The 12,903-nt window shown below is 44.5% G+C and overlaps 1 protein-coding gene across 6 annotated transcripts in view; it reads right to left on the bottom strand.

The window, feature by feature from the left end:
- The window catches only part of reck (reversion-inducing-cysteine-rich protein with kazal motifs), a 201,477-nt gene that overhangs the window by 22,944 nt on the left and 165,630 nt on the right, over positions 1 to 12,903 (bottom strand). For all 6 annotated transcript variants that reach the window (XM_072251980.1, XM_072252007.1, XM_072251989.1 and 3 more), the window contains one exon: positions 10,418 to 10,613. In XM_072251980.1, the coding sequence (XP_072108081.1) occupies positions 10,418 to 10,613 (196 nt within the window). The remainder of the gene's footprint in view (positions 1 to 10,417; positions 10,614 to 12,903) is intronic.

Below are 12,903 nucleotides of genomic sequence, written 5' to 3'. Positions count from 1 at the left end.
CTCTATCTAACTCTTTCTTGAAAGCATCCAGAGATTGGCCTCCATAGCCTTCTGAGGCAGAGCATTCCACAGATCCACAACTCTCTGGGTGAAAAAGTTTTTCCTCAACACCATTCTAAACGGCCTACCCCTTATTCTCAAACTGTGGCCTCTGGTTCTGGACTCCCCCAACATCGGGAACATGTTTCCGGCCTCTAGCGTGTCCAATCCCTTAATAATCTTATATGTTTCAATCAGATCCCTCTCATCCTTCTAAATTCCAGTGTATACAAGCCCAGTCGCTCCAGTCTTTCAACATATGACAGTCCCGCCATCTCGGGAATTAACCTCGTGAACCTATGCTGCACTCCCTCAATAGCAAGAATGTCCTTCCTCAAATTTGGAGACCAAAGCTGTACACAATACTCCAGGTATGGCCTCACCAGGGTCCTGTACAACTGCAGAAGGACCTCTTTGCTCCTATACTCAACTCCCCTTGTTATGAAGGCCAACATGCCATTAGCTTTCTTCACTGCCTGCTGTACCTGCATGCTTACTTTCAGTGACTGATGAACAAGGACACCTAGATCTCGTTGTACTTCCCCTTTTCCTAACTTGACACTATTCAAATAGTAATCTGCCTTCCTGTTCTTGCCACCAAAGTGGATAACCTCACATTTATCCACATTAAACTGCATCTGCCAAGCATCTGCCCACTCTCCCAACCTGTCCAAGTCATCCTGCGTTATCACAACATCCTCCTCACATTTCACACTGCCACCCAGCTTTGTGTCATCTGCAAATTTGCTGATGTTACTTTTAATCCCTTCATCTAAATCATTTATGTATATTGTAAATAGCTACGGTCCCAGCACCGAGCCTTGCGGCACCCCACTAGTCACTGCCTGCCATTCTGAAAGGGACCCGTTAATCTCTACTCTTTGTTTCCTGTTCGCCAACCAATTTTCTATCCATGTCAGTACCCTACCCCCAATACCATGTGCTCTAATTTGGCCCACTAATCTCCTATGTGGGACCTTATCAAAGGCTTTCTGAAAGTCCAGGTACACTACATCCACTGGCTCTCCCTTGAATTCAAGAGCAGGGAGGTCATGCTGCAACTATACAGGGTACTGGTGAGACTGCACCTGGAGTACTGTGTGCAGTTCTGGTCTCCATACTTGAGGAAGGATATACTGGCTTTGGAGGCAGTGCAGAGGAGGTTCACCAGGTTGATTTCAGAGATGAAGGGGTTAACCTATGAGGAGAGATTGAGTTGCCTGGGACTATACTGTCTGGAATTCAGAAGAATGAGAGGGGATCTTATAGAAACATACAAAATTTTGAAAGGGATAGATAAGATAGAAGTAGGAAAGTTGTTTCCATTGGTGGGTGAGACTGGAACTAGGGAACATTGCCTCAAGATTCAGGGCAGAAGATTTAGGACGGAGATGAGGAGAATCTGTTTTTCCCAGAGAGTGGTGAATCTGTGGAATTCTCTGCCCAGGAAAGCAGTTGAGGCTTCTTCACTAAATATATTTAAGACACAGTTAGATAAGTTTTTACACAGTAAGGGAATTAAGGGTTATGGGGAAAAGGCAGGTAGATGGAGCTGAGTTTACGGACAGATCAGCCATGATCTTATTGAATGTCAGGGCAGGCTCAATGGGTCGGATGGCCGACTCCTGCTCCTATTTCTTATGTTCTTATGTTCTAATGTTCTAACAAACATCACAACACATGCTGGTGATATTAAACCTGATTCTGATTCACTTTAAGTGAATTCATTGAGTTAACACAACTGATGAAACCCTGGCTGAACTGACCAATGAAAGGAACCCACGTTTACTGAAACTTGTGTGCTTAATCTTCCTGATATTTTATGGGTTGGTACTGGAAGTGTTTAAATCATAAGAAATAAGAGCAGGAGTATGCTGTTTGGCATGGCTTCCCGTTCACTTTAATCTTTTCACTGGTAAAATATCTAAAAGTTCCTTCATCCCCTTTCCAGTGGAAAGCGGCCAGTGCGTGAGTGGGCCAGTGAAGGAGTGGAGCTTTGAGGCTTTGACTCGAGAGGCTTCGACGAGAAGAGGCGGAGGACAAGCTAGCTCGCAGTTAATTTTTACAATGTCTCCTGAGACGGTGATGTGCCTCTCATGTGAGATGTGGCAGTCTTGGGGGAACTCCCCTCTCCCGCAGAGTCACATCAGCCAGAAGTGCATACAGCTGGGCGATCTGGAAGACCATGTAAGGAATCTGGAGCAGCAGCTGGATGACCTTCGACTCATAAGGGAGAATGAGGCAGTCATAGATGAGAGCTACAGGGAGGTAGTCACACCTAGGCTGCCGGAAGCAGGTCGTTGGGTGACAGTCAGAGGGGGGAAAGTGAAGGTGAGCAGACAGGTAGCGCAGAGCACCCCTGTAGCCATTCCCCTGAATAATAAGTTTACCGTCCTGGATACTGTTGGTGGGGATGACCGACCAGGTGTGAGCCACGGTGGCAGGGCCTGCGGCACCGAGTCTGATCCTGTGGTGCAGAAGGGTGAGACGGAGAAGAGGAGAGCTGTCGTCATTGGAGACTCTATAGTCAGGGGAGCAGACAGGAGATTTTGTGGACGTGAGAAGGACACCCGCATGGTTTGTTGCCTCCCGGGTGCCAGGGTCCGGGATGTCTGTGACCGGGTACACGACATCCTGGTACGAGAGGGAAAACAACCAGAAGTCGTGATACATGTTGGGACCAACGACATAGGCAGGAAGAGGGATGAGGTCCTGAAGTGTGAGTTTCGGGAACTAGCCAGAAGGCTGAAGAACAGGACCTCAAGGGTGGCGTTCTCAGGATTGCTGCTAGTGCTACGTGACAGCAATGGGAAGAATTGGAGGAGATGGCAGTTGAATGCGTGGCTGAGGAGTTGGTGCAGGGAGCAGGGTTTTAGATTTTTAGATCATTGGGATCTCTTCTGGGGAAGGTGGGACCTGTACAGATTGGATGGGTTGCACCTGAACTCGAGGGGGAGCAATATCCTTGTAGGTAGGTTTGCTAGCGTGGTTCGGGAGGGTTTACACTAATTTGTGAGGGGGATGGGACCCAGAGCGATAGAGCAGTGAAAGAAGTGCATGGAGTAAAGCCAGATCTAACATACAGAGAGGCTTTGAGGAAAGAGAAGCAGAATAAACGGTGTAAAGACAGCAAGGTAGAAGGGCTCAAATGTGTGTACCTCAATGCAAGAAGCATCAGTAACAAAGGTGATGAACTGAGAGCTTGGATACATACATGGAATTATGATGTAGTGGCTATTACAGAGACTTGGCTGACACCAGGGCAGGAATGGGTTCTCAATATTCCTGGATTTCAGTGCTTTAAAAGGGATAGAGAGGGCGAGAAAAGGGGAGGAGGGGTGACATTACTGGTCAGGGATACTATTACTGCTACAGAAAGGGTGGGTAATGTAGCAGGATCCTCTTTTGAGTCAATATTGGTGGAAGTCAGGGACAGGAAGGGAGCAGTTACTCTATTGGAGGTATTCTATAGGCCCCCTGGTAGCAGCAGAGATACAGAGAAGCAGATTGGGAGGCAGATTTTGGAAAGGTGCAAAAATAACAGGGTTGTTATCATGGGTGACTTTAACTTCCCGAATATTGATTGGCACCTGATTAGTTCCAAGGGTTTAGATGGGGCAGAGTTTGTTAAGTGTGTCCAGGACAGATTCCTGTCACAGTATGTGGACAGGCCAACCAGGGGGAATGCCATACTAAATCTAGTACTAGGTAATGAACCGGGTCAGGTCACAGATCTCTCAGTGGGTGAGCATCTGGGGGACGGTGACCACCGCTCCCTGGCCTTTAGCATTATCATGGAAAAGGATAGAATCAGAGGACAGGAAAATTTTTAATTGGGGAAAGGCAAATTATGAGGCTATAAGGCTGGAACTTGCAGGTGTAAATTGGGATGATGTTTTTGCAGGGAAATGTACTATGGACATGTGGTCGATGTTTAGAGATCTCTTGCAGGATGTAAGGGATAAATTTGTCCCGGTGAGGAAGATAAAGTATGGTAGGGTGAAGGAACCATGGGTGACAAGTGAGGTGGAAAATCTAGTCAGGTGGGAGAAGGCAGCATACATGAGGTTTAGGAAGCAAGGATCAGATGGGTCTATTGAGGAATATAGGGAAGCAAGAAAGGAGCTTAAGAAGGGGCTGAAAAGAGCAAGAAGGGGGCATGAGAAGGCCTTGGTGAGTAGGGTAAAGGAAAACCCCAAGGCATTCTTCAATTATGTGAAGAAAAAAAGGATGACAGAAGTGAAGGTAGGACCGATTAGAGATAAAGGTGGGAAGATGTGCCTGGAGGCTGTGGAAGTGAGCGAGGTCCTCAATGAATACTTCTCTTCGGTATTCACCAATGAGAGGGAACTCGATGATGGTGAGGACAATATCAGTGAGGTTGATGTTCTGGAGCATGTTGATATTAAGGGAGAGGAGGTGTTGGAGTTGTTAAAATACATTAGGACAGATAAGTCCCCGGGGCCTGACGGAATATTCCCCAGGTTGCTCCACGAGGCGAGAGAAGAGATTGCTGAGCCTCTGGCTAGGATCTTTATGTCCTCGTTGTCCACGGGAATGGTACCGGAGGATTGGAGGGAGGCGAATGTTGTCCCCTTGTTCTAAAAAGGTAGTAGGTATAGTCTGGGTAATTATAGACCAGTGAGCCTTACGTCTGTGGTGGGAAAGCTGTTGGAAAAGATTCTTAGAGATAGGATCTCTGGGCATTTAGAGAATCATGGTCTGATCAGAGACAGTCAGCATGGCTTTGTGAAGGGCAGATCGTGTCTAACAAGCCTGATAGAGTTCTTTGAGGAGGTGACTAGGCATATAGATGAGGGTAGTGCAGTGGATGTGATCTATATGGATTTTAGTAAGGCATTTGACAAGGTTCCACACGGTAGGCTTATTCAGAAAGTTAGAAACTTGGGATCCAGGGAAGTTTGGCCAAGTGGATTCAGAATTGGCTTGCCTGCAGAAGGCAGAGGGTGGTGGTGGAGGGAGTACATTCAGATTGGAGGATTGTGACTAGTGGTGTCCCACAAGGATCTGTTCTGGGACCTCTACTTTTCGTGAGTTTCATTAACGACCTGGATGTGGGGGTAGAAGGGTGGGTTGGCAAGTTTGCAGACGACACAAAGGTTGGTGGTGTTGTAGATAGTGTAGAGGATTGTCAAAGATTGCAGAGAGACATTGATAGGATGCAGGAGTGGGCTGAGAAGTGGCAGATGGAGTTCAACCCGGAGAAGTGTGAGGTGGTACACTTTGGAAGGACAAACTCCAAGGCAGAGTACAAAGTAAATGGCAGGATACTTGGTAGTGTGGAGGAGCAGAGGGATCTCAGGGTACATGTCCACAGATCCCTGAAAGTTGCCTCACAGGTGGATAGGGTAGTTAAGAAAGCTTATGGGGTGTTAGCTTTCATAAGTTGAGGGATAGAGTTTAAGAGTCGTGATGTAATGATGCAGCTCTATAAAACTCTGGTTAGACCACACTTGGAGTACTGTGTCCAGTTCTGGTCACCTCACTATAGGAAGGATGAGGAAGGATGTGGAAGCATTGGAAAGGGTACAGAGGAGATTTACCAGGATGCTGCCTGGTTTAGAAAGTATGCATTATGATCAGAGATTAAGGGAGTTAGGGCTTTACTCTTTGGAGAGAAGGAGGATGAGAGGAGACATGACAGAGGTGTACAAGATAATAAGAGGTATAGATAGAGTGGATAGCCAGCGCCTCTTCCCCAGGGCACCACTGCTCAATACAAGAGGACATGGCTTTAAGGTAAGGGGTGGGAAGTTCAAGGGGGATATCAGAGGAAGGTTTCTTACTCAGAGAGTGGTTGGTGCATGGAATGCACTGCCTGAGTCAGTGGTGGAGGCAGATACACTAGTGAAGTTTAAGAGACTACTAGACAGGTATATGGAGGAATTTAAGGTGGGGGCTTATATGGGAGGCAGGGTTTGAGGGTCGGCACAACATTGTGGGCCGAAGGGCCTGTACTGTGCTGTACTATTCTATGTTCTATGTTTTATGCTAATGTTTATGAACGAAAGAATAATGGAGGGCTACGTCGGAGGGAAGGGTTAGTTTGATCTTAGAGTACGTTAAAAGGCTATTATAGGACTATTTAAACACAAAAAAAATCACACCATGTTGTTAGTTCCTTCCAAGGCACTTAATCTCATCAACCATTTTAGTTAGCTGCCCCTACCCCGTCTATCTGTTACCCCCATCGCTGCATTGCAAACACTTTAAACCACTTTTTGTAACAGACCAAAATGCTGGAAGAACTCAGCAGGTCAGGCAGCATCTATGGAAATGAATAAACAGTCGATGTTTTGTACTCAGACCCTTTATCAGGACAAGAAAGGAAGGGGTAAAATGCCAGAATAAAAAAGTGGGGAGGGGGAAGGAGGATAATGCTTATGCACATTTAATTCTATATCTGTACTTTAACCTCTAAATTTATTTTTTTTATAATTCTTTATAATTGTTGAATGTTGCAAGTTTTTTGTTGCATGTCATCCTGACATGCAAACTCCTAATACCTGTAAATGTAAATATATGTATATATATATATATATATATATATATATATATAGCAAATAAAGTTGATACCATTCTTTTCTATAGATGCTGCCTGGCCTGCTGAGTTCCTCCAGCATTTTGTGTATGTTGCTCATATTTCCAGCACCTGCAGATTTTCTTGTTTGTGATCCTAGGAAAGGATAGCATAACACTGTGGGCCAAAGGGCCTGTACTGTGCTACGTTCAGAAATCAATGACGAGACCTTCAGACATCCAAGAGAAAGAATTTCAAACATTGAAGTTCTGTCTATGTAGCCTTCCCATATCTGTAATAATGTTGACTGTTGCAATGAAATCTCCTCCCATTCCTCCAAACTCCAGAGAGCAGTCTCAGTATTCAACCTCTCTAGTGACATACTGCCCCCTACAGGGCATCCACAATCTCACTGATCAAACAATTTAAGAGAAATAAAATCTGCAGATGCTGGAGATCCAAAGCAACACACACAAAATGCTGGAGGAACTCAGCTAGGCAGCATCTATGGAAATGAATAAACAGTCAATATTTACTCTCTTTCATACATGCTGCCTGGCCTGCTGAGTTCCTCCAGCATTTTGTGTGTTTTAAACCTTTAATCAAGTCGGCTGAATGGGTATTGAATGAACGGCACAAGGCTTAAATGTAGGGCAAGGCAGAATGCAACACTTTATCATGGAAAAGAAACAAAGATAGAGAAAGACGGATTTGAAAAGATAACGGCAGATAGAGATGTATTAAGATATCATACTTAGAGCATACAACAGTACAACACAGGAGGAGGGCCCAAGATGTCTGCAGCGAACATGATGCCAAATTAAACTAAATTTTATTCTACTGTATCCTCTCCATATTTATGTGCCTATCAAACAGACTCCTAGATGCCACTATCATATCTGCTTCCAGCAGTCCCAAGGTACTACCTACCACTCTGGTGAAAAACTCACCCTGCACTTTCTCCCTCAAATACAAGACTGCAGGACATGGGAGCAGAGTTAGGTTATTCAGCCCATCCAGTCTGCAGCACCATTCCATCACGGCTGATTTACTCTCCCTCTCAAACCCACTCCCCTGCCTTCTTCCTGTAACCTTTGACACCCGTATTAATCAAGAACCTATCAACCTCCACTTTAAATATACTCTACCACTTGGCCTCCACAGCTCTCTGTAGCAACGAGTTTCACAGATTCATCACCCTCTGGTGAAAGCAGTTCCTCCTCATCACTGTTCTAAATGAACGTTCCTCTATTCTGAGGTTGTGCACTCTGGTCCTAGACTCCCCCATTATAGGAAACATTCTCCATATTCACTCTATTGAGGCCTTTCAATATTCCATCGGTTTCAATGAGATCTGCCCCCCCCATTCTTCTAAATTTCAACAAGTATAGGCCCAGAGCCGTCAAGTGCTCCTTATATGTTAACTCTTTCATACCTAGAATCATACTTCTGGGTCCCCCAATGCCAACACTTTTTTCTTAGATAAAGGGCCCAAAACTGTTCACAATACTGTGGTCTCATAAAGTCGCAGCATTGCATCCTTGCTGTTATATCCTAGTCCTGTCAAATAAATGCTAACATTGCACTTGCCTTCCTCACCACTAACTCAGCCTGTAAATTAACCTTTAGGGAATCCTGCATGAGGACTCTTAAGTCCCTCTGATTTTTGAATTTTCTCCCGTTTAGAAAATAGTCCTTTATTCTTTCTACCAAAGCACATGACCATACACTTCCTGACATGATAGTCCATCACTTCTTTACCCATTCTCCCAACCTGTCCAAGTCCTTCTGCACATACTGTGCCCCTCCATCTTCGTAACGTCTGCAAACTTGCCTACAAACCATCAATTCCATCACCCAAATCACAGACATATCATGTGAAAATACCGACCCCTGTCGAACAGGCAGCCAAGCAGATTTGGCTCCCTTTATTCACATACACATCATTTCAACTGAGTTCCACTGCAGTTCCACATTATTCCATTGATTGCAGTTAAGCAAAATAGACCCTTCCAAATGAAAATTTTAATTTTCATTGCATGTCTTATGAGGTTGAGCGAGCTAGGGCTTTTCTCCTGGGAGTGAAGGAGGAGAAGATGTGACTTGATACAAGATGATAAGAGACACAGATTGAGTGGACAGCCAGAAACTCCTTCCCAAGTTGGAAATGGCTAATGTGAGCGGACATAATGTTATGGTGATTGGGGGAAAGCAGAGGGTGAACGTCAGAGGTATGCTTTATTAGAGAGTGGTGGGTGTGGTACGTGGAATACACTGCCGGGGTGGTGGGAGAAGCAGATACGTTATGGAGATTTAGCAGACTCCTAGAAAGGCACATGAATGATAGAAAAATGATAGGCTGCAGGGCCAGTTATTGTGGTGTAATATTTAATGCTCTGGACATGTTAAATAACAGAAAGTAATACTAAGTAAATAAATTATGGTAAACACAGGAAGGTCTGCAAATGCTGGAAATCCAAAGCAACACACACAAAATGCCAGAGGAACTCAGCAGGTCAGGCAGCATCTATGGCAATGAACAGGCTGTTGATGTTTCGGGCCAGAATAAAAAGGCTGGGGGAGGGGAAGGAGGATGGCTGGAAGGTGATTGGTGAAGCCAGCTGGGTGGGAAAGGTCAAGGGCTGGAGAAGAAAGAATCTGATAGAAGAGCAGAGTGGACCATAGGAGAAAAGGAAAAAGGAGGGGACCCTAGGGGGAAGTAATAGGCAGGTGAAAAAGTGGTAAAGGTCAGAGTGGGGAATAGAGGAAGTGGAGTGGTGGGGGAAGATATTTGCTAACTGGAAGGGGAAATCGATATTCATGTCATCAGGTTAGAGCCCAGCCAAATGGAATATGTGTTACTCCTCCACCCTGAGGGTGGCCTCATCTTGGCACAAGAGGAGGCCATTGATCGACACCTCAGAATAGGAATAATTATGATGTTTAGACTTGAAATTACCTTTTGTGACAAGGCTTCTATAAGTATGCTTGTTCAGACAGTGCGATCCCATTTTTGAAAATCTCCTGATACAAGTAATCCCAGCACGGGGAGTCTCAGGATCATTGTGTGCAAAGCAATAAGCTCACGAGGTGTGGTGGAAACAGACCTTGCAGGAATTGCTGAGCTCAGTTCATGCGGATAACTATAATGGGACATTTGGGGGGGGGGGGGTGGGTGTGAGAGATAGTCTAGTTTAGAAAAAGAGAGATGCTAGGTTTTGAAGGGTGCCGTTAATTGATAGTGAGTGGGGCCAAATTACCATCTAAAGTTCCCAACTTGTGCTCCACGGACCCCTTGCTTAATGGTATTGGTCTATGGCATAAAATAGATTGGGAGCCTCTGATCTAAAGAGACAAAAAGGGGAATAATAAAGACATGAAATTCTGCAAGTGCTGTAAATCCTGAACAACATGCACAAAGGCAGCATCTACGGAGAGGAGTAAACTGCCAAGATGCTTCATCAGTGCTGGAACGGAAGGGGGCAGAAGCCAGAATAAGAAGATGGAGGGAGAGGGAGGTGTACAAGCTAGCAGGTGATAGGTGAGACTGGGTGGCTAACTGGGGCAGGGGGGATGAAGTATGAAGCTGGGAGTTGATAGGTGGGAGATGAAGTTCTTGGCCTGAAAGGTCAACTGTTCATTCCTTTCATGGATGCTTTCTGACCTGCTGAGTTCCTCCAGTATTTTGTGTGTATTACTTTACAATAAATCCAAATAATTAGTTCTTCAAAACCCCACTACCCCCCAGTCACAGTAGGAAACAATACAGAATTAGTCTTCAAATTCACAGTTCTAGTAACAGTATATTTTTAGAATGCGAAATGTGTGTGTTCATACCTGGCATGGGCCCACATAGGACAAAGATTTGGATCTTTGGTACAAGGCACATCGATTGGAGTGTTCTATATTTTCTGTATCACAAACCGGTTCAACAGGAAGCAGCTCACAGTTCACTAATTTTGAGATACACTCGTACTGATCACATTCAAATAGTTCAATGCTGGTCAGACAAACTTTTGGCTTTGGAATACACCTTTGAAAACAAAATACTCAATTAATTGATTGATTGAGATACAGTGCAGAATCGGTCCTTCTGACCCTTCAAGCTGCACCCCCAGTAACCCACTATTTAATCCTAGCCGAATCACAGGACAACCTACAATAACCTACCAATCAGTCTTTCGACTTTTCCCCAGCACGAAATGGCTAGTACAAGGGGGCATAATTTTAAGGTGATTGGAGGAAAGTATGTGGGGGGGATGTCAGAGGGAATTGTTTTAAAAAATAACACAGAGAGTGGTGAGTGTGTGGAGCACCTGCCAGGGTGGTGGTAGAGGCATTTAAAAATATCAGGGGCATTTAAAAAGCTCTTAGATAGGCACATGGATGAAAGAAAATGGAGGGGTATGTAGGAGGGAAGGGCTGGATTGATCTTTGAATGGGTTAAAAGGGAGCACATTGTGGACCAAAGGGCTATAATAGTCTACATTCTATCATTGTAAATTAGACTACAGTTACTATACAGCAGTTGTTCTGCTTGACCTCTTCATGGATTTTCAAAGACAGCTCATTCTCCTGGAGAAATGAAGTAATGATGGATATACAGAGAGTTTCAATTATCATTTGCACATCTACTTCAAGCTGCAGAGTTGAACCCTCATTCCCAAATCAAAAGATCAAGGAATGAATCCCCACTGCTACACGTAAGCACTTAAGCTGGGGTATCTTTGTAGGTCAGCTCTGAATCAGTGTGAACTAGTGCAAATAATGGCTTTCAACTGAAATATTAATCCATATTTACATCGGCTGTCTGAGATACATAAGAAATTCCACATTTCTGAGCAGGACCATCTTTCCAGCATCTTAGCAAAGATCAGCCAGGACAGATTATGAAGTCATTGTGGCAACATATTCCCAATTTTTTTTTCAATTCTTCCAAAAATGGCCATCCTTCAAAAGTGCTTTATTAAATACTTGGGGATCTTCTAAAGAACTGAACAGCAAATAATCATAGTAAATGCTGGAAGTCTGGAGCAAAATGTTGGGAGAACTCAGCAAACTGAATATTGAAAGAACTAGATAATAGTGTGCATGCAGAGGATGTTTCTTATCGCAGAGGACTCTAGGACCAGAGGGAACAGTCTCAGAATACAAGGATGTTTCTTTATAACAGATGAGGAGCAATTTCTCTATCCAGAGTGGCAAATCCATAGACTTTATTGCAACAGTTGGTCACTGTGTGTATACCAAGTCACTGGGTACATTTTAAACAGAAGTTGAGAAGTTCTTGATTAGTAAGGGCGTCAAAGGTTACCATAAGATATTGGAGCAGAATTAGGCCATTAGGCCCATCGAGTCTGCTCTGCCATTTCATCATGGTTGATCCAATTTTCCTCCCAGTCCCAATCTCTTGCCTTCTCCCCGTATCCCTTCATGCCCTGACCAATCCAGAATCTACCAACCTCTGCCTTGAATGTACATGAAGACTTGGTCTCCACAGCTGCCTGTGGCAAAGAATTGCACAGACTTGCCACTCTCGAGCTGAAGAAATTCCTCCTCATTTCAATTCTAAAAGACGCCCCTCTATTCTGAGGCTGTGTCCTTTTGTCTTAGACTCTCCCACCATAGAAAACATCCTCTCCACATCCACTCTTTCAACGCCTTTCTCCATTTGATAGGTGTCAATGAGGACACTACTCATTATTCTGAATTTTAGTGAATAGAAGCCCAGAGCCATCAGATGCTCTTCTTATAACAACCATTCAATCCTGGAATCATTTCCGTGAATCTCCTTTGAACCCTCTCCAATTTCAGCACATTTTGAGATAAGGTGCCCAAAACTGCTCATAATACTCGAAGTGAGGCCTCACCAGTGCTTTATAAAGTCTCAGCATTACATCCTTGTTTTTATGTTCCAGTCCTCTTAAAATGAACGATAGCATCAAATTTGTCTTCCTCACCACAGACTCAACCTGCAAATTAACCTGCAAATCCTGCATAAGGACTTCCAAGTCCCTTTGCGCCTCAGGTTTTTGTATTTTCTCTCCACTTCGAAAATAGTCAACCTTTCAGTTCAGGAAGAAGGCAGGAAAATAGGGTTGAGAGGGATAAAAAAAATGTTAGAATGTTAAAGCAGACGGGCCATATGGCCTAATTCTGCCCTGGTGTTATGGACTGGATCAAGTAGCATCTATGAAGGGTGTATGAGACGTGTAGGGGTGTCAGGGAGGGGTAACATGTTGTGTCCTTTTCAAGGCGGTTAGTCCAGCTTTGGTCCCCACCTGGCACTCAGCTCTCACCTGTAGCTCCCCGTAGCTGTTTGC

The sequence above is a fragment of the Mobula birostris genome, chromosome 1 (assembly GCF_030028105.1).
Source record: "Mobula birostris isolate sMobBir1 chromosome 1, sMobBir1.hap1, whole genome shotgun sequence".
NCBI classification, from domain to species: Eukaryota; Metazoa; Chordata; class Chondrichthyes; order Myliobatiformes; family Myliobatidae; genus Mobula; species Mobula birostris.
This window is presented reverse-complemented; position numbering and strand designations above follow the sequence as displayed.